This window comes from Doryrhamphus excisus, chromosome 21 (assembly GCF_030265055.1).
Source record: "Doryrhamphus excisus isolate RoL2022-K1 chromosome 21, RoL_Dexc_1.0, whole genome shotgun sequence".
NCBI lineage: Eukaryota > Metazoa > Chordata > Actinopteri > Syngnathiformes > Syngnathidae > Doryrhamphus > Doryrhamphus excisus.
The window spans coordinates 4,608,907-4,630,818 of record NC_080486.1 but is presented as its reverse complement, the minus strand read 5'-3'; the positions used below and the strand labels follow the sequence as shown (position 1 = coordinate 4,630,818).

General features: G+C 41.5%; 1 protein-coding gene across 9 annotated transcripts in view; it reads left to right on the top strand.

The window, feature by feature from the left end:
• The window catches only part of mllt10 (MLLT10 histone lysine methyltransferase DOT1L cofactor), a 34,523-nt gene extending 12,833 nt beyond the window's left edge, over positions 1 to 21,690 (top strand). Inside the window, exons 7-21 of one of the 9 annotated variants that reach the window (XM_058060022.1) lie at positions 818 to 910; positions 4,499 to 4,597; positions 5,158 to 5,497; positions 6,100 to 6,312; positions 6,652 to 7,125; positions 12,601 to 12,752; positions 14,897 to 15,014; positions 17,064 to 17,136; positions 18,106 to 18,326; positions 18,650 to 18,799; positions 18,904 to 18,950; positions 20,108 to 20,373; positions 20,467 to 20,487; positions 20,649 to 20,736; positions 20,964 to 21,690. In XM_058060022.1, the coding sequence (XP_057916005.1) occupies positions 818 to 910; positions 4,499 to 4,597; positions 5,158 to 5,497; positions 6,100 to 6,312; positions 6,652 to 7,125; positions 12,601 to 12,752; positions 14,897 to 15,014; positions 17,064 to 17,136; positions 18,106 to 18,326; positions 18,650 to 18,799; positions 18,904 to 18,950; positions 20,108 to 20,373; positions 20,467 to 20,487; positions 20,649 to 20,736; positions 20,964 to 20,969 (2,361 nt within the window). In that variant the 3' untranslated portion in view covers positions 20,970 to 21,690. Of the gene's footprint in view, positions 1 to 817; positions 911 to 4,498; positions 4,598 to 5,157; positions 5,498 to 6,099; positions 6,313 to 6,651; positions 7,126 to 12,600; positions 12,753 to 14,896; positions 15,015 to 17,063; positions 17,137 to 18,105; positions 18,327 to 18,649; positions 18,800 to 18,903; positions 18,951 to 20,107; positions 20,374 to 20,466; positions 20,488 to 20,648; positions 20,737 to 20,838 lie in introns of those variants that run through there. The other 8 variants (XM_058060021.1, XM_058060020.1, XM_058060027.1 and 5 more) reach the window with 8 other exon arrangements.
• The last annotated feature ends 222 nt before the right edge of the window (positions 21,691 to 21,912 follow it).

Genomic DNA, 21,912 nt, shown 5'->3' with positions numbered 1-21,912 from the left:
CCGACACAGGTAGAGCCAAATCTATTTGTGGCAGTCCAAATTTATCTGTGGCGGGCCACAAAACACTGCATCAAAAAAAAAAAAAAACATTTTCAAATACTCACATTGAATGCAGGCCTTAATCTATGCCTGGAGGTAATCTCGCTGCTTCTTAATCACCATAGCAACAGACGCTACGAGCAAGACCAAGCAGGTTTGGACTGAGATCGATTGCCAAGGCTGTCCAAAAATGTCCCAGGATACCTCATAAAATCATACCCCTATAAAGGCACTTTGTAAATTGTAGTGTAACATAGAGCGTGGAGGAACATTGTTGTTTTTTTTATTTGTATTTTTTTAGCGAGACTATATTTTGTTGGAAAAAGCAACTTACAGTATCACTAGGATATTGTGAACATCCAGCAGCAACACAACATTTTGGCACAAGTTCTATTTTGATTAAAAATATACTTAACCAAGTCAACTACCCCGAGAAGCAGCAGGTGTCACCCCCTGATGACGTCAATTTCGGGGGTTGAGCTGCTAGCTAGTTGGTTTATTATTATTTAATATTTGCTTTAAAAAATGTATAGCATAATTACAAACAATATATAACATTTAAGCCAAGTTGATCAGTCATATCAGGGACCCTTAAACCACTTAGGTAGCACACAATCATGCAAATTTCTTGTGACTCATTTTTAATTTTGACTTTTTTATTTTTGTTCCTCCTTTTTTTTAATTTTTTTTAGCCACTTTAGAATTTTTAGTTGTAGATGAAGCCTCTTTTTCTTTGAACTTCATCCAGTAACTTGGAGTTCCTCTTTACCTTTTTTAGCGAAGGAGCAGGGGCCGCGGTAGTAGATCTCAAAGCTTAAGTGACTCTTCTTCCTCTCAATGTATGGATAGACCCCCAGACCAGGACACGAAGGTAAGACAGACCTCTGATCTTACCCTCTCTTCGCCTCCAACCCATGACTGTGGCTCCACCAGAAACATGTTGCTTTTACATGGTCAGACACGCTCTCCCCATTGAAGAATTAGTACTTGACAGCAGATCTGTATTTGTTCTTCATTGTCGTTATGCCATCAGTTTCAAGGAAGTAATTTAAATATTTTTGTTGTGTTGAATAGAATCTGGACCAATTTTGTGTGGGGGAAAAAAATGAGGCATCACTGTTAATTTGGGCCCAAATGAACAACATGAAGTTGTTATATTGTAACTTTTAGCTTTTATTCTCAGTGCAACATTGGCACCTTTTCCAAGTTTTTACATCATTCTTTTCTGCTTCAAGAGTTTGATAATAATTATTTAATTCTATTTTTATTTTTATTTTTTACACATCACAATATTCACAACATTCTCATCGAGGTGCTCGGAAATTGTACTCGCACGCTTTGCAGCCCCTTGCATTTGAATTTGCTTTTTTAGCAGTGAATGTGAGCCCCCGCCACCTGCCCCCCTCTAGGGACCGCAGCTTTTAATGGACGCTATATTAGTGCGAGCTAATCGGTCATGCCTGTTAGCAGTGCATGTAATCGCAAGTTGCGTAAAAATCTAAATTTGCGGGCCGCTTCAACTCTCAACTTTGCCACCCTATTTATTTATTTATTTATTTATTATATGAAGTAAATAAGTGCTTTTTATTAGTCTTTAATTTTCTTTTAAATCAAATTGGTTCTCAGCTCAAATTCACTAAGGTGTGTGTGCGTGTTTTTTGTCTGCTTGCGCCCATTACATGCCCACCTCATGTTAGACGCTACAGCCAAACTACAGCAGGGGCTAAAAGATCCTCCACACTGGACGCGTAGAAAAGGCCTGCAGGAAACAAACACACACACACACACACATGCAGAAATCCTGCCGCAGGAAACGGCACAGGGGAATTCCTGCCGGGCCAGGGCATATTATTTCCACCCCCCTCACTTCCTGTTCCTCTGTTTCACCCCTTCTTCCCTCATCTCTCCAGGCTCGCCTCCCTTCCGTCTCTGTACCCTTCTCCTCCTCTTCTCCTTCCTCGGGCCTCTGTGCTGTGAATTGTATTTCATTCTAACAAACACACAATATAGTGTATCTGTATTATGGACATTGTTAGGCCAAACTCTAATAATTTTTTCCCTTCATTTCATAATTTATTGAAGTGTTATATACTAAATGTTTTGGCAAATCCACAAAAAAGTGGTTCATTCTGACTTTTATCATTGAAGGTCATAAAGTGTTTATCATTGAGCAAGTGTACATTTGTGTGAAATGGTCTTTTATTCTGCACGGGGGATGAGTGGTTGTCAGTCCATTGTTGCTCTGCTCATTGTCTGCACCCCTGTTGATAAATGAACACGGACCTCATCCTCTGCCACCGCTCATATTTACCTCGCACACTTTCAAAGACCACTTGGACATGTTAAATGATCTAACTGCCGATGGTGGACAACAGAGTGCGGGAAAAAAAATGGGGTGAAGACACACTGAAAGTCTGCTTGGCTAATCATTTGACCTGATTGATAATGCTGTGTAAGGTTATATTGTGTGTGTGCGTATTCCCACGCCTGCTGCTTTGGGCCTGTGTGTGTGTGTGTGTGTGTGTGTGTGTGCTAGTGATATCCGACCCTGGCAGCTCAGCTTCTCTCCATCATCACGGACCTCTGGAATGTTAATGAAAGGATTTACCTATCTATCTTCTTCTGGCTGGTGTCATTGTTCAAATAACTTTTATTATTTTATTTGCCTGACTAGTCAATTTTTTAATTTTTTACAGTTAAGACGAAAACTGCATAGAAAATAAATGAATTAGTAACACAATTACTGAATTATACAATGAAAGTATTTGAATTATAAATTAAGATAAAATATCTAGATTATTGGTGATGATTAATTAATGATATATCTACTATTGTTGAATGTGGCATAATTTATTTTAAGTTTGGAGACTTCATACTATTAAATGTGGCAATTTTTTTAGCAAAGGTTATTTATCCTAATGCATTTTAATACATTAGAATTGAATAAATTTGTGTTTTTTTATTAACTAATTTGTAATAATTAATATACATTTTTGAAATATTTCACTCTGTGTATTGTGAATCTATTCTATCACTAATGTGTCGCTTTGGGGAATAATTTGGGTCAGGTTGTCAGGCCGGCTTAGTTCCTTCACTGAGTAGAAGTTATTTTTGACTTACCTCTGTTGCACTGTGCATAGGCTCCCGATTCTCTTGGTGTGTGACTATGTGGAGCTGTAGTCACTGATTTTTTATTTTTGTTTTTTTTGCATGAATTATTTCCTGTCTACAAAGCAATGTTTGCTTCATGTCACCCTCCGAATAATGACATTTGGAACCACTTTATTGATTGTTGACAACTGCATTGCATTCTAGACACTCCTAGTCGGACAGTGACGTTTGGTGCTTAATGAGTTGTGTTGCTTTCAAGGCCTCTTTAACTGAAAACACCTGCATTCTGCAGTAGGACGCAGAGTAGTAAAAAAAAAAAAACAACAAAAAAAAGTTCATTTCCTGCATTTTCTTCCTGACATGACATGTTTACTTCTCTTTTGTATAAGCAGTTTAAGGTAAACAACAGATTTAAAAGATTTATATTAGTAAAGCTAGTCCTTGCAATTTAAGAGTCGCACCCGCAAATAAGCTGAGCCCCCCCCCCCCAGAACATTAGCATTAGCGGAAGGCGGGTTTCCAGTGGAGCTTGCTATCTCCTCATTCGGCTGGCGGCGTCTGTTAACTGCCACTCATTGCGGAAGTCTGGCTAAACTGTCACCAGCTTACATGTGATCATTTCCCAATGAGACCCTGAGGGGAGAAGTGGGGGGGGGGGGGGGGTGGTTTCTGCTGTTTCCGAGATGTCACGACACTGAGCGTTACCAATACGTCTTCGAGGATTCATGCATATTTTCACAGCCCGTCTAACCGACGCTTGGCATGTCAAAAAGTCCACACGTGCGTGCGCGTGTACAAAGAGGTGTCACGCTGTGTGGGGTGTTCATGTAAGGTGTAAATACGCCGGCAACGGGTGCGAGAGGAAGGCTCGGCGGCGTTCATGTTGGAGAGGGTGTAAATTGAGCTGCGATGGTCCGAGGAGGAGGCTATGATTGGATGAAACAATGAGACCTTGTGCACTCGGGCACGAGGCACTTAGACACACTGCTCTACTAAACTTCAGCAGGCTGAATTCCTTCCCCTCCACCCCACGCCCTCCCCTCATCTCTCCTCCATCACTCTCTTTGTGTTTGTGACGCTTTCATCTTAGAGTGATCCTTTGAAATGTAATGCTCTCTTTCCTTCACACACACACACACACTTTTACTCCCCTGCCCGTGTCCCAATGAGTTTGTGAATATCTCTTTGAAAATAATAATTCCCCCATTGGTTACATGTTTCACCATCTTGGTTTTACCCTTGTTATTGTCAGCTTTTCTTTAAATTAGCCTTACTTATATCATATTTCCTCTTCTTTTTCTTTTCTTTTCTTTTTTTTTTATTTTTTACCCCCACTGTCAATACTCAGAAACACAAAGAGCGGGACAGACACAAACCCAAACACAAGAAGACCTCCATGGACATGTCCCCTTCCCTTGTTCTTCCAAACATCATGGTCCCAGAGAAGGTGAGGAGCAGCCTTCTACTCTTTTCTTTGGAGAACTGCTCTTCAAGTGTAACTTTTTTTTTTTTTTTTTTACCAAACATGTTCTGTAGTTTGGCTCAGGGAGACATTTTCTTTGTTTATTAGTAAACTAGATAAAGATCTGGACCAAGGAATTGCAAGAGCAGCGTATTTTTTTTTCTACTTTTTTTTCTTTCATTTCCCAGTGAATATTGCATAATTTCAAAATTTAGGATGTGTGTACAGAGAAAGGTGAAGATATTTGGCCTTGTAATATACTTTGAGTCCCATCATTGGCTGTGTCTCAACTCGAATACTTCAATATGGATACTACGTACATTGTGTAGCTTACTTTTTTGCAGCTTCTTCCTCTTCTTCTATCCAATTTTATTGTGAAATGCAACCACTTGAGTTAGTCCCTCCCCTTCCTCTATGTTGCCAAGATGGCGACCGTTGAGGGACTGTTAAGTGTGGAAGTGCACGGATTGAGACACAGCCCTTATTGTATATTTTTATTCCTGCCTCAACCATGCTTATTCATCCTTTTTTTCCTCCTTTTCTAGCCCTACAACAGCAGCAGTTCAGTGGGAGGGGGCACCCCTCTACCACCGCCCTCGCAGAAGCGACTGGACGACGCCAGCGCCCGTTTCACCAACGCCAACTTCCAGGAAGTATCGTCCACTCACTCGGTTGGAAGCGCCAAGGATTGCTTGGTGGCCGCGGATCCCGGGAAAGTGCCGTCTGACTTGAAGAGCAAGAAGAACGCCGGCGGAAGTCACGCGGTCGGACAGAGGGGCGGGCGAAAGTCGCTCACCTCCTCAGGGAAAGCCCTCCCCTCTGCCGTGGTCACCATGGCAACCTCCTCCACATCTGCCTCTTCCTCCACCGGGCCTTTCCACCAAGGTAAAAATTGATAGCTGCAAAATGTTCCTGTATGTTAATTTGCACCCTACAGGGAATTAAACCCGCAGTTGCATACAGAGTGACAGATCTGCTCGTCTAACCACCATGTGTGTGTTTATACTTTGTGACTGGATTCTGACCAGACGCCAGGCTTTTTCTTTTTTTTTTTTGTGTGTGGCCTTGATAACGGTGTTTTGTCTCTGGCCTGTGGCTCCTGTAATCTGGGGCCTTGTCTGAGAAAAGACACATGTACACACACACACACACACACATGGACACACAACATGTGGGGAGGTCAGAGCCTGAAGGAGTCGGTGCTTACACTAAGCTTTTGTGTTTTTTTAGAATCAGAACCTTGAGCTCTCATCAGGTGTGTGTTTGGTCTATCGGAGGAGTAGCGAGTGTATTCATCCGTTTGCGTGCTTCCTTTGTGGGAGGTTTAAATTGATAAAAAACTAAATTAAATACTTGTTTCCTTTGTTTCTTATTGATGCTTTTCCCACGGTGATACGCTGCATAGTAGTACGAAGGATCTTTATTGGATGCTCAGTCTTTACTTATCTTATGTTTCCTCTGCCTTCTCGTTCTTACACATGTCCCAGGTCTGCTGTTGACGAATACCGGCAAAGCGCCCTCCGCCCAATCGTCGTCCGATTTCCTGAGCTTCTCCGACTCCTCCTTACGTCCGGGAGGCGGTACTACCTTTTCTTCGCCGCCGTCTTTCAGCAGCTGCCTCGTAAAGCCCAGCTCGGAGGGCGGGGCTTCAGAGGGAACGACGAACCTTTTTGGTTCTCTCGCGACGACCGCCGCCGCAGGTGATACTTTTTTATCATGTTTTCAGTTTTGTTAACTTTTCATTATGCGGTGTTACATCACACCAGCAGGTGACATTTTTCATACAGAGCAGGACTTGTACCATGTGGTTTTTTAGAAACACATAGAACCCCTCATGAATAAACAGCAGTAAATCAAACCTGCAGTATTGAGTTTATTCTATCAATGGAGTTAAGCAAATTTGGGCTTTTATGATGGTACGCCTTTTATCGGACACTTCTCAAGTAGCCCACACTTCTTTCGCTTCGCTCCCTTTCGTCATGCTCAACTCAAAAGAAACCACATTTTAAATATTCACTGCTTCTTTTTTATTATTTCAGTGGGCGGGAAGCTGTACGAGAATTCCCACAGTCTGTCAGCCAGCGAGACGACAAGCCTCAGTGGCTCCGCTGCCTACAAACGGCCCCAGCCCTCCAGCACCGGCCCCGGGATCGCCGGAGCAGCCGCAGGAGGGGGTGGAGCGGAGGATGGAGTGAAGAAGAAAAAGAAAGGCAACTGGCGCAACAGATTCGGTCCTTGCTTCACCACAGATGTCAAGCCGGCGGAGTCGGCGCCCTCGCTGACTCTCCCCACCTCCTCCACGGGCATCACCTCCTCCTCCTCCTCCGCTGCTGCCTCCCCGTCGTCCTCCTCGTCCTCTGCGCTCTGTGGTCGGCAAGGCTTAGTTTCCAGCGGTGGCTTAGGGGTGGGAGGAGGAGCAGAGAGGGGTCTCGGGGTCATAGGTGTCGGCGGCGGGATTCAGAAGTCCCCCTCACTCCTCAGGAATGGCAGTCTGCAGAGCAACAGCGGGCCAGGTGAGGACAGCACATAAACACAACATACCTTATATACCTTTGAGGTATAATCACAAGTCCAGATGCATTTAGGGAACTGTCTTTTTTTTTTTTTTTTTTTTTAATTGATGCCATTTTTTGTAGAAGTTTAAGACGAGGCAGCCATGCTTGAAAGGTCATTGGTTTTGATCCCCGAGACAAGCAGGCAAAAAAACGTGGGTGGGGGGGGATTGATGGTGCCCTCGCCTTTAGCAAAGCCAACTGTTTCACGGGTGCTGCAGCTGTGCCTTCCCCTGTGTGTGTGTGTGTGTGTGTGTGTGTGTGTGTGTGCGTGCATGGAGTCTTGATTTTGACAAAGCCATTTGCAATCAAGACATTGAAGGCCAAACCACTAAATGAAAAATTGTGCTCGAATACTGTTATTTATACAATGTCAAAAAATATATATATAAGGCATTATTAAGCAATCACACTTATGCCGTCAAATAATTCCCATGATGTCATAAGAATCCATCAAAAACAGTGTTATACAATGAAAAAAAACATGGAAGCCAAAGTGCTCCATATCATATCATATTGAAGTTGCCTCTTCTTTAATGCGTTTAGTCATTGCTACATTGATGTAGCATCCTTCTGTTCTTCAGGCCCTGATGTTTGGTAATTTTATCCCATTTTCATCCAAATGATGAGGATGATTGGAAATGACAGACTATTTCCATTGGATGGAGAAATATTAACATTAACCCCCAAACAAGGGTTATACAAATTGTTGTAATTGGCTTCTTACGATACAATTTTAGTGTGTGTCAAGGGGTAGCGAGCTGTATGATATTTGCGGCATTTTTTTTTTTTCTACTTCTTTGTGTTCAGTTGCTTGGCAACTGCTTTGGAGTTTCCCTCTGCTGGAGAAAATGGTTCCGTACAACCCCTCACATCCTCAGCATTTCCACTTTCTTTGAGAATAACCGCCACTGTTTGTTTCCAGCTTTGACCTTCTTGGTTCCTCGCATCCTTTCTCACCTGATGACGCTCACCTGCTTTCTAAAATGCAAATGACGTTTTGGCGAGGGAATCAGGGTGATGGCCGTTACTTAACTGTAAATATGGTGTTTAGCGTTGCTGTGTGACTGCTGATAAAATATTCATTAGCTTTAACTCAACTATTAATGTCACAATTTTGTAGTGAATATGTGAAGAATTTCTATTAGATCTTTCTTCTCCTTTAATCTGAATTAATGTACAGTGAATATTTTAAATATATTTTGCGTGCATTCTAAAATGCTGATGATTTTCTACAAGCTTGTGTTAAAAAATTAAGTAAATCAACGACATCAATCAATGCAGCTGATATTCCTCAAACGGATTCTACTCTTTTTCTTGCGATTAATCGAGAACAAACCGTGTGAAGAACCGCCACACGTTGTTAACATCACTGGATTTGTGTCACCGCCTAGCAAAGCGATATTTATATTTGATAACATTCCGTGTAACCATAGCAATGGTATTTACAAACAGTCAAAAAATGGGTTAGTAGATTAGGAACACACTTTTTTTTGCCTTTTTTCCCCTCCGGGCTCAGTTGATCAAACATGCTTAATATCTAATTTTGTTTCCACACTTCTGTACTTTCTCTCTGGCTAAAAGTTTATTTGATCAAATGTTTTGTTTTGGCTCCGAAGGATTGATTAAGTTGTCATCCTAGCCACATCTGTCACCCCAGTGTCAAGTCGTTTGGTGAAAAATCTCTTAACTGAGACTTTTTTCTTTTTTTTTTTTAACTGATTTGTAAAATGAGCACATTCCTGTGCTTTACAAAGCCCCGGGCCGCTCACAGTTGTCATTTGGAGTCATTATCGCCAAGTGTTTGGCCTTGAGAAACATTTGTTTAACATGAACTTACTTAATGCACTTTTTCAACACTTAAAAAAAACATATTTATTTAACTAAGTAAAACACAGAACTGTATACATTATTATTACACCTGTGGCCATACTAGCTATTAGCATTTGAGCTATTTTACACGTCATGTTGCATACATTTGAATGGAATTATGAAAAAATAAGAGCATTTGTAGCATTTCAGTCATATAATATATATATATATATATGAGGTGAAAAGACTGTAGAACTGCCTTAATAATTTTTTGTTAGCATGCTAACTGTTAGCATTTTAGTTATTTTACATGGCGCGAGGTAAGAACTGTACACAACTGCCTTGCAGATTTCTGTGACTAGTGCTATTTTGTTGGGTACTTTTATGCAAACTGTTAGCATGGTAGCATTATGTACAACTACTATAGCGCTCCATGGCCTTCAAAAAAATTTTTTTTGAACACAGGACTGAGTCAAACACAGGACTGTATACATTATTATTACACCTGTGGCCATACTAGCTATTAGCATTTCAGCTATTTTGCACGTCATGTTGCATACATTTGTATGGAATTATGAATAAATAAGAGAATTTGTAGCATTTCAGGAAATAATATATACCGTTATAGAATGATGTGAAAAGACTGTTGAACTGCCTTAATCATTTTTTGTTAGCATGCTAACTGTTAGCGTTTTAGTTACTTTACATGGCACGAGGTAAGAACTGTACAGATTTCTGTTTTTGTTGGGTACTTTTATGCAAACTGTTAGCATGGTAGCATTATGTACAACTACTATAGCGCTCGCTGGCGTTCAAATTTTTTTTTTATCTTTAGCATTTTGCATATTACATTGACATTTAGCACTGCAGCTGAAGTGAACGATGTTCCCAGTTATCACATTTTCTTGCAGGTTGCTAGCTTTTTTAGCATCTGCATTTTGTTGGCCTGCTGCCAAGGTTTAAATAGGTTTAAATGCAAAGCGCAAAAAAAAAAAGCTACCAAGTCGGCCTCAAACACCATAGTCCAGAGATTAGCAACAGGTAGCAGTCCCATTCATAATTTCCATAGTCATTTTTTATAGTTGTAGTTATTATTTTTTTGTACGGTGTCTAACATTTATATCAAAATCATACAAAAGCCATGTAGTGTTTGACTTTAAAGATGAAGACGCTTGAGGAAACACTACTTTGTTGTACTCTGGTGGTCAAGAAATAATTATTTTTGCGATTCACTGGGTCGCCGTCTTGATGCTTTTGCATCCAACAGCGTTGTCATTTGTGACCACCGCCGTTGTGAGAAGGTGGTGGTTATATATGATCTCTCTTTTTGTGTGTGTGTGTTGGTGTTCCCACTGTAAATATTTAGCTGAGGGTTAATGCAGGGCAGTAATGGGGAGGATCCTTGGCCGCCCTCCTTCCCCCATCATCCTGTCTGCTGACTCCACCGTGCTGATGGATAGATAGTTAGCTTGATAGATATGTGCTGGTGGGTGGTGAGAGGCAGGGGGTTAGTTTTTGGTTAGGTTAATGTTTGACGGCAGGGGGGCGGGGGATCGAGGACGGGAATCGTGTTTGTTTGCGCGTGGAATGAATTTAATGTGTGTGTGTGTGTGTGTGTGTGAAAAAAAAATGATCTTTTTAATTATATATTTATCTATTGTCTTATTTTTGTATGAGGGAAAATGAAGGTATAAAACAGGGTAAATATTTAAGTAGTTTTAGGAATTATTGTATAAAAAAAACATACACAATTCTGCATTTTTTTTACAATTTTTCTCAGTGATTTAATAGTGATAACAATTTAACAACATCTAGGTTATTTTTGAATCTATTGGAGTTTGCAAAACTATAAATGCACACACACACACACACACACTCTTCAACCTTTTTTTTTTTCTTCAAATTTAAAGTGAGCTTCCTTCTGCTCATTTGTCCCCTTAAAACCACAACATGATACCATTTATGTGCTTTTTAGGTCGACTTAACCGCCCATAAAAGGAAAACACTTGATTTCCTATGTAGAGAGAAACCCAGCTTGACCTAATCATGGTGCCTGTTTTAGAGCATACAGATGTGCCGAGCAGGAAAGAGAAAAGGAACAGGAACTGATGAGGCCTAAAAATCTGTTATTGATCACGTTGATTGGTTAGGACATGTTCACTCCTACCAAAAGGTGAAGAGTGTTGATATTTACCACATCATCTTTTGCATGGTAATTATAGCAACTTTGCTTTGATGTGATTTAATCATGGTTATTTTACTTTTCCTACATTGAATCCTTTTCATTGTTGGCGATTTGCGGGCAAAGCGAATAAATTATTGGTTTGGCGTCTCGTTCAGTTGTTGAACATCTCATAGGAGCGCATGCCCTTTGAGTGACTGCAGTCCCGCTTCGCCTATCCATTTTCCGCCGGTGCATATTACAACGTGTTATAAATAGTATGTAGGCCTATGTAGTCTTCATATCTCCCCCCCCCCCCCCCCCCCCACGCCCCCTCCTGCCATCATCTCCCTTCTCCCCTCTTGGCACAAAGATCTCTTGTTCCCCTAGTGAATGTATGCTGCCCTGAGCCATTCAGGCTTTTGTGGGGCTGAGGGGCCCTCTCCCCCGCCGCCGCCACCACCACCACCACCTCTGCTGGGGTCAAAGGGGGCCGGGGCAGGGCTTATCCCCGGTTAGTGGCTGAGCACGGGGTGTGTGAGGGAGGCAGGCAGAGATAAGAGAATGAGGCGTGCATGTGTGGAAAATAGGCTTGTTCATTCTTTGTGTGATATAAAATTCAGCTTTTTTTTTCATTATTATATTATTATTTTTCGAGGCGGGGGGGGGTTTCCTGCGTCTTCCAACATCTACCAATCAATAAAAATATTTTTTTACTATTGATTGTTTCTGCATTTCAGCACAAAGAATGTCAATATCATTGAGAAACCGTACTATTGTTCTACCATATATTCAAAATGTCAACAAATGAACCACACAATTAAACTATTAAATTTTTATTCAAAATTATTCATTTAAATATGACTCCTTTAGGTTGTTTTTTTAATTTAAAAGCAAATCTAATAAATGTAAAAAAAAAAAAGTGGTTATTTTGTGTTATATATTTAAATGCAATATTTGCATAAGCTTCACATTCTGTATTCATTTCAATTAGGAAATGGTAACAGTTTAACAAAAGTAAAACAATACAATATTGTAGGTGTCAACATGTAAACAATACAGTGTGAATGAATTATCCGTTATATATACAAGGAGATGGGGTAGTGCTGCTTCTTGCTATTCCTTTTCGGCCATGTTGAATTGTGCAAAGTAACCAAAAAATAAAATATATATATATAAAAATAAATAAAAAATATATATAAAAAATATTAAAAATATTCCTTAATGTAACTTGGCAAGCAAAATTCAAGCAAAATTCAGTAACCAAAAAATAAAAATAAAATATATATATATAAAAATAAATTAAAAAAATATATAAAAAATATTAAAAATATTCCTTAATATAACTTGGCAAGCAAAATTCATCATCATGACCCAACAACAAAAAAAATGTATCTCCAGAAAATATAATTTTTAAATTTGTTGTTGTTAACCTCAATAACTCTCTAACTGTATGCCCACAGGTGTTTTCTCTGGTGTTGATGGGTCGTCGTCAGGGCCGGGGGCCCTCTCCATGGGCGGAGTTACCTCAGAGCAACCGCAACCCACGTCGTCTTTGGCCCCTCCCTCTCCCTTCACTGCCACCGCACCGCTGACCAGCACGGCCGCCACACACGTGAGTCCCGACTCAAGAACACACATCCTTCTGTTTGCCCGCAACACGCCGTTTATTCAGCGGCCATTGACAATCATTTATTTATTTTTTTTACATCTTTACAATGAAGTGCAAATTAACTGCAGAAGCGCAAATAAACCACTGCTCACTAATTAAATGTCTTCCGCCGCAAATCTCTCTCACACGGGACGTTAATTACGAGCAAGCCATGTGCGTCCTGACCTTGTGTGAATTGTCTATTCTCAGTGACGTATTGGCGTGCTGATGGTACAGTGCACGTGATGAGGGGTCTTTGGGTTTATTCGCAAAACGGAAGACTTTTTTTTTTCGATTACTGGTGGTCTTCATGACAAACACCCTGGTAAAATTAACTTGGCTACATGTGTTTTGGTAAATAATTTGGGAAAAATAAAATGTAGTAAAACACTAACACTGACATCAATATATGTACTTTTTGGGTTGAAATATTTGCAATTTTGCTATCTTTTTTCCAAGCAGCATTTAACAGCCGTAAAGGGAAGAGGAGGGGGCACCTAATCTGTAGTCACTGACCTCGGTGTCCTTTTCAAAATGTCCTCAGAGAGCATTATCTGTCACTGCCCACCCAGCTCCATTTTTCTCCCCGTGTCCCCTCAGCACCTCTTTTTTTTTTTTTTTTTTTTCACCCCCGTTCACACATCCACCCTTTCTCTCACCCTCCACTTTCCCTTTTATCCTCTCCCAATTCATCCATCTCTCTGTCTTTCCCTCCCTTGTCCTGTGATGTAATGACATCTGACAAGCACCACAGTCGGGATGCAAGGGCCAGTAAGAAGCGTGTGTGTGTGTGCGTTTTGGGGTTGCCTTGATTTTTCAGGCCTGGCATTCATCTAAGCCAGGTCCTCTCTGTTCCGTCCATATAGGACAGGCAGGAGGCCGAGGGGAGCATAGGACACCACAGCTATTTTGCTGTGTGTATAGAGAGAGAAGGGAGAGTGTGTGTGTTGCACTGCTGTGCATCTTTGACACACACAAGTTACACACAGCTAAAGGATTCCAACACCAGGCTTCTGTGAGTGTGTGTGTGTGTCAAAGACAGAGCAAGGCCATTTGCTATTTTCAGTCCACTAGCCAGCCTCCTGGCCGCCTCTTAGCGGCTATCAGCTCAGGACGGGTTGAAGGCAGAGCGCGTCTTTGAATGAAAAATGAATGTAAATGAAAAATGAATGTTGATGGGAAGGAGGCAGGAATATGGTAAGAGGAGGAGGGGTAGTGACGGGAAAATCTGTACTAATTTCAGCAAAGGGAAAATGGACGTCGGTGGCGGTGGTGGTGGTTGCTCTTTTGGCTTCTTCATTCAAGAGGAATGGGATATTTCCAGGATGTTTTCCATATTTGATGTTGAATTAGTAATAGGAGATAATGGCCGTCTCATCCCTGAAGGTATCTTAAATGTGAGCAGATGTGTAGGAAGGACCGTACCATTTTACATGTCCATTTATCCACCTTCAGGAAACCACATTGCTTCCAAGTCCATGTTGGAAAGTCGAATTATTTCCGATAATAAGTTGACGCATGACAAATAAAAAAAAAAATGCACACCTTTCAGTGTTGTTGATCTGATAGAAGCAAAAACAATCAGCCATTTTGTTCCCTAACCTCCGATTGGTCTCCGCCCTCTTCACCCTCACCACACCCTTTACTCCACGGCCCCTATTTGGGGAAATACCTTAATTGGATTAAACTCTATGCATCAGAAACACTTTGTCAGCATGTCAGCATCGTGGCGGTTCTCCGAGGGGCTTTGTGGGCCTCGCGTGTGACACAGAACAGAAAAGATGTGGCAACACAATATATATTTTTTTTCCCGTCACATGAAAGTCAAAATTATACACAGCAAAGTGCTCCAAAAAAAATGACACCCCACAAATCTAGGGCAGATACACTTGAATTTTCCATAAAAGGCTTTTAATAGTTTCAAAATTAATATTTAAATGTTTTTGCAAATGCTTTGCACTAATTATCATACATTGTTATTATTATTATTAATGTGGGATTTAAAAATCTAAGCAGTACATTTTAATATGATTGCTAAGTAATGTCAAAGAATGTTTTTTTTTTTTTTTAATGATTTTTTTTCCATATTTGTGTCTCTTTGTCTTCAGGTAAGCGGCCTTCCGGGGTCCGTCTTCAACCTGGCCCACTCCCACATGTTCGGCAACCGGCTAAATCCCAATTCGGCCATGGCAGCGCTCATCGCCCAGTCGGAGGCCTCACCCGCAGGTACAACACACACACACACATACACACACACACATTCATGTGACACAACCCTGTGTGTGTCAGAGAGATAGTGTGCAAGCAAGGGGAAGGCGTGGCCTAATAGATTGTCACCACCCCCTTTTCGAGGTCCTGCAGAAGGTCAAGGGTCAATGCTGGTGAAATTTTCAAGCCCCTCCCCGGCAGCTCAAATGACACTCTTTCATCAACCTCCCACCCCCCCACCCCCTCCATGAACAAGTTTTACACACTAATTAAAAGCATCAAGTAGTGTCATACAGTGATAACGATGGAGAAGAGTTACTTCCTGAAACAAAACATATGCTTCAACACGGAAGAGAGAATTAAAGGAGAGTTTTAAGACTTGCGGACGACAGACGTCGCCATCATTGGAGCCAGATCCTCTCTGACCCACAGGTCAACTCACTAATCAGGCTGAATGACAGGGCCACAGTGGTGTGTGTGTGTGTGTGTGTGTGTGTGTGTGTGTGTGTGTGTGTAGAAAAGTATTGTGTAACTCCTATAAATGATGGCTGCTATTCTGTCATCATGGTCAAGTTTTAATTATTTTAATTAATTGGCAAATGTATGTTCCATTATTAATTGCAAAATGGCGAGAAATGTCAGTATTTATAAAAAACTTTTTATTTATGTTGTGTTAAAATTATTATATTATATTAATATTATTATTATTATATTATATTATTATATTACATTTAATTAATTGGCAAATTAATTTTCCATTATTATATTGCAAAATGGCGAGAAATGTCAGTATTTATAATTTTTTTATTTATGTTGTGTTAAAATTATTATATTATATTATTATTATTATTATATTATATTATTATATTACATTTAATTAATTGGCAAATTAATTTTCCATTATTATATTGCAAAATGGCGAGAAATGTCAGTATTTATAATTTTTTTTATTTATGTTGTGTTAAAATTTGTTATATTATATTAATATTATTATATTATTATTATATTACATTTAATTAATTGGCAAATTAATTTTTCAGTGTTATATTGCAAAATGGCGAGAAATGTCAGTATTTATACATTTTTTAAATTTATTTTGTGTTAAAATTATTATATTATATTACATTATATTATATTAGTAAAAATAATTTTATTTTTTTTTTCTAATAAATTAGAGTCAGCTGTGCTATTTACATGATATGAACTGGTGTGTGTTGTACGATACGGCTCTCCACACAAGCAACACTTTCTTTTTATCATGCGGTTGTGTGTGTGTGTGTGTGTGAGCACAGGCGTGCAAGGTGTGTGTGCGCCTGTTTGTGTGCGCACACCCGCCAGTTTACTTTGGCAGCCGTCTCTCTCTTTGCTTTTTGAGTGCGCGGTGGGAGGCGCCAGGACGGAACAGAGTTACGAAGAGAGAGAGAGGGAGTGTGAACAAAAAAAAAAAAAAAAAAGAAAGAAGTCGGGCGAGGGACCACGAGCGCTGACCCGATGGGGTAAATGCTTGGATTGACTGTCTTAAGTAGAGGGGAGTTTAGTGCGAGCGTGTAAATGCGAAAGCGTGCGTTTGCGTGCATGTGTGATTCATTACTGTCTCTGAAATGAAAAGAAGCGTCTGGCCACTGGCCCAGAGGAAGGCAGGCACAGGGAGCGAGCGAGGCCCTCTGGACACAGAGAGGGGGGAAGAGAGAGAGAGAGAGCAAAACTGAATGAAGGGTGGTGTGTGTGAATCTTACAAAGAGCGTGATGATGTCACCATTATGCTAAGAGCAAATTCTCACCTGTTACCTTGACACACATTTAAGCGATTTAAGTACCTTTTTATCAATAGGCAAGCTGTGCGTATTCAATAATTCACTTATTTCTGCATCTTGGTAGCAATTATGCACCACCATGAGTGGCCGGCTTTTGCATCTGTTGTCTTGACAACAGGAAGGGAAGGAAACAATTGAATCCAATTAATAGTTAAACAGTTAACTCATGCAGACTCAAAATGCCCATATAATTATTTATTTTGTTAGATTATAATTGTATGATGTGTGTGTGTGTGTGTGTGTGTCTGCACAGATCAGGAAGCTGGAGACTGCAGCGTCGGTGTGCAGGGCTTCTCCATAAGGGCTTCTCCCAAGACCACCCCGCGGTGAGTACACACACACACACACACACACACAGATGCTCTCCATCCCTCCCTCCATCCCCATTTACATTCCAAACTGACCCCCCTCTTCACCCATCCCCCCTCACTGCTTTTCCCTCTGCTGGCCCCCTCATCTCCTCTTTCTTCCTCTCACGCCACACACACACACACACACACACACACACAAACAAGCGCACACACACTCCCATTTCGCTCCTACACGCCTACAGGCAGTTCTCGCTCTGTCAGCCAACGATAACCTGTGTTTTTGAAGGTGGTAACCATCCTTCAACTGCAATTGGATTTTTTTTCTCCTTCTTTTAATCACACATGGAAGGACATCCTGGTGGTTTTTTCGTAGTTTGGAAATGTTTTGAAGACGGGGTTATCGATCATACACATCCATTATTATTGTTTTTTTTTTGGGATGGATGAATTCACTTGATAAGGTTGGTGACGTTACATTCATTTTAACAGCTGACATTTGTTTTCTTATGTAGGAATACCTGACAATTTCTGTTGTTTATATTCATGAAAAATACTTTTATGACTTTTTGTACATGATGTAATACACCATCCTTTTAAATACACACCGGCTTTATACAAAACACACTGTTTAAAAACTTTGCTCAATATTGTGGTTCCATATCTTGTGCAATTCATTCACAAGATGAGCGCATCAACACTTCATCTATACGTCTCACCTTGCTGCTGTGTCTTCTTTCGTCCTTTCTCTCCTGCCCGGTCTGACTCTCTCTCGCTCTCTCTCTCTCACTCACACACACACACACACAGACTGAAAGCCTGGCCCCTTTTCATTAGAGGCCACTGTAACAACAAATTGATGTAGTTTTATAGCCAGCAGTGTCTATGTTTGTCTGACATTTATGTTGGGTCGTTAATCTCCCTATTGACCTCTCTATCTCTCCTTTTCTATCTGCGCTTGAATTCTCTTGCTCTCCCTCTATTCAGCTCGCCAATTGGTGGCCTGCAGATCCGCTACGACCCGTCAGGGTCGTTGCCGGGGCCAGGGCTCGGGTTGCTAGGGGCGGGAGGAGGAGGCGGAGGTGGAGGAGGAGGCGTCAGTGGCGGCGAGGCGCTGCCCCCGGTGGCCACAACTATAGAGCAGCTCCTGGAGAGGCAGTGGAACGAGGGGCAGAGCTTCCTCCTGCAGCAGGGCGCCCAGGGAGACGGTGAGAGCAAACATGGTGGACATCCATTCAAGGATCCATTTTTTTTTGGCAAAGATCGACCTTGATCTAGCCAGTCAGGTTGAAGTTTGGCAAGTCCCGCCCCTTGAGTCAGCCAACAGGGCCAGTGTGCTGTAGCTGATCTTGACCTCTGACCTCTCTGTGGAGTCTATATGTCAAATCAGACAGCGGAGTAGTGAAAACATGCCACGTGGAGCCTGAGCAGGGTTTTATTGTCACCGGTGCCACTGGTTTTGAAGGTCTTTTCAGAAATGTAAACTGATGCTGACTGTCAAATGTGGTCTGCTTTCTCTCCCCTATCTCAGTGGTGGCCATGTTAAAATCTCTGCATCAGCTGCAGGAGGAGAACAGGAGACTGGAAGAGCAGATTAAAACACTCACCATGAAGAAGGAGAGATTGCAACTTCTCAGTGCTCAGCTATCAGTGCCTTTCACGCCCACGTCAGCATCCTCCGGTACACTTACGCACGTGCATCATATTGACCACTCAGGACTTTTGTATAAATGAACTACACTAAATAAACCATGCAGTTCATTTATTTTAAACATTGTGTTACAGATGTAAAGGGAGGAGCCGCTGACTCATCTTTACCTGTGGCTGCTCAGGTAAATCCTCACATTCGCTTTAAAACTTGCTTATGCTCCCGTTTTTCATGTGAGCAAAAGTACTAGAACAGGGGTGGGCAAACTTTTTGACTCGTGGGCCGCATGGATTTAACAAAATTGACGGTGGGGTGCCAGACTATATAGTATTTTACACATAAAAGTGTCATGCAATCTGCTATATGTGCACTTTGAGATCATTTATTTGATGTAAAGTGTGTTATAAATTCAAATTATTATTCATTCATTCATTCATTTTTTACCGCTTTTCCTCACGAGGGTCGCGGGGGGTGCTGGAGCCTATCCCAGCTGTCTTTGGGCGAGAGGCGGGGTACACCCTGGACTAGTCGCCAGCCAATCACAGGGCACATATAGACAAACAACCATTCACACTCACATTCATACCTATGGACAATTATTTGGAGTCGCTAATTAACCTAGCATGTTTTTAGAATGTGGGAAGAAAACCGGAGCACCCGGAGAAAACCCACGCATACACGGGGAGAACATGCAAACTCCATACAGAGATGGCCGAAGGTGGAATTGAACCCTGGTATCCTAGCTGTGAGGTCTGCACACTAACCACTCAATCACAGTGCAGCCCTAAAATTATTTTTATTTTTATTTTTATTTTTATTTTTATTTTTATTTTTATTTTTATTTTTTATTTTTTATTTTTTATTTTTTATTTTTATTTTTTTATTTTTTTATTTTTTTTTTATTATGTCCTTGTGTCCCTTTTTTCAGAAGCATTTTGTAAACAACAAACCACATCAAATAACGAAAATTGATAAAACAGCTACTTCCAACCATCAAAAGGTTGGCTCAAGCCTTAATACTTTGTACCGTATTCAAACACTTGGCGGGTCGATTGTGGCCCCCGGGCTGTAGTTTGCCCACCCCTGTACTAGAACATGCAACTCACAGGTGTGTCCTATTAAAAAGCACTGACTGTTTGCTTAGTTTTAGGTCCAGTAGGATAGGCTTTGCCTGTGTAGATGCTATTGCTATTTAGAGGTGAAAACCACATAGCTCACAAGGAATCGAACAGAAGATGGATTAGTTACTTTGCCACCTGCAAATGTATTTTCATACACTCGCGTGTATGACATCATCAAGTCGAGAGAGCTATGACGTCTCAGTATTTCTACTCCCACTAGGACAGTGCGTCATGTGGCGGCCACAGCAGTAGTGGCTCCACCTCCTCCCTTTCCACCCCCCCTTCACTTTCCCAGAGCCCGCCACAGCCGCAGCTCAACGGCATAGTCGCCGCGGGGACGACCCCCGTGTCGGGCTTGATGGGCACTTTCGGTTCCGGAAGCGCGCTCGGCATGGGGGGCATCGCGCTGAACGGCGTGATCCAGACTTCGATAGGGACCGGCAGCCCACATGCGAGTGCGGCCGTCACGCTAGCGGTCAATAACAGGTAATTGGCTAATTTGTACTTAAAACACAACATGGTTGGACTTGATTGGAACCTTTGTTTGTTTCTTTGGCTCGCCATGTTGGATTGTTGCAGCTCTGCAACTAGTAAGAACAGGTGAGTCAGACAGGAAGTCATATTTATTTTTGTCATTATATAAATAAGTCAATAATAATAATAAATACAGTTAATAATAATTGCATGAATACATAGGAATAAATATATAAAGGTTATATATCAAGGCTTTTCTTGACCGTTTCTCGTCTTTGTGTGGTTAGTGCTGCACGGCTCGCTCTGTCTGACCAGCAGAGGCTCCTCATCCAGCAGCATCAACTCCAGCAGCTCCTCGCATCCCAGCCCTCAGCGGTATGAGAGACACAAAAACACACACACACACAATATTCTTCAAACAGTGAATTCTTAAATCTCGCTATTCCCCTTTGTCTCCCTTACTTGTCCTCTTTGAAGGAGCACTTCCATTGACTTACCCCTGTGTCCGTTCCCCATTTCTTGTCTGAAACATAACCCACCCCCTTCCCCTCCTTTTTACATTTCCCCGCTCCACCCCATCATGTTTTGCTACACCCCAGCAGCTCTAGCGGCATCAGGATCAGCCACATTTGCGCCACATCTACCACTCAGCTGCCCGTCAACCGCCATGGCAGCCCCAAGCCCCTTCCTGGCGCTCCACTGCACTTACATGTTACCCCCTCAGGGCTGACTGAGGAGGATTTCTTTGCAGGAGACATGATGTTGATGTTCCATTTATACAACAACAAAAAAAATAGTAGCAAAACTGAGTTAATTGTTTATACTATTTATTTTCATTTTGTGCTGCTTTCAAATCTCTGCTGTGATGCCACTTTTATTTTTATTTTTTTCATGCTGATTTCTCATGGGATGTTTTTTTTTTCTCCCCGTCTCCAACCCCCGGTCTGGTCTTTCTGCTGTGTCACTCTCTCAGGGGGCCTCTGTGCACATGTTAGCACATGCGCTAGCACACAAGACTTGCAAACAAAGATGTCATAAAAAAAAATGTAATACCGTAATACCAGATGCTTGTTTATTAGCATCTGTCTGTCTGTCTTAGTGTCAAGCCTTGCTTATGACTCTCTTGGCTGCACAGATGAAGGAGGGGGGGCCTCAAGGCGCAAGAGAGCCCCCTTGCTGTACCTACCTCTCTCCAACACACGGGACCTAAATGGCTGACAGCAGCAGCCAATTAAAAACAAAAAAAAAAAAAACGGCCAATCAGGGTCCACGCCCAAGTGCCTGAGGCCAAACTCTAATTTTTTTTTTTTTTTTTAACTTTTGTCCCATCTCTCATATCTCTGTGCTGCTGGTTGCCAAGGCAACACATAACAAAACACTTGTCAATGAAAACCAGGACATAATGTTGTTGTATCCTCAAATATCAAAGCCAGCTTTTCTATGGCGCTTTTTATTTATTTGTTTATGTCACGGCTAAAAAAGATGAGACGATGTTGCTATTTAACATCCCCTTGTACTACTGTGTAAAGTCCCCCCCCCCTTTTTCCTCCT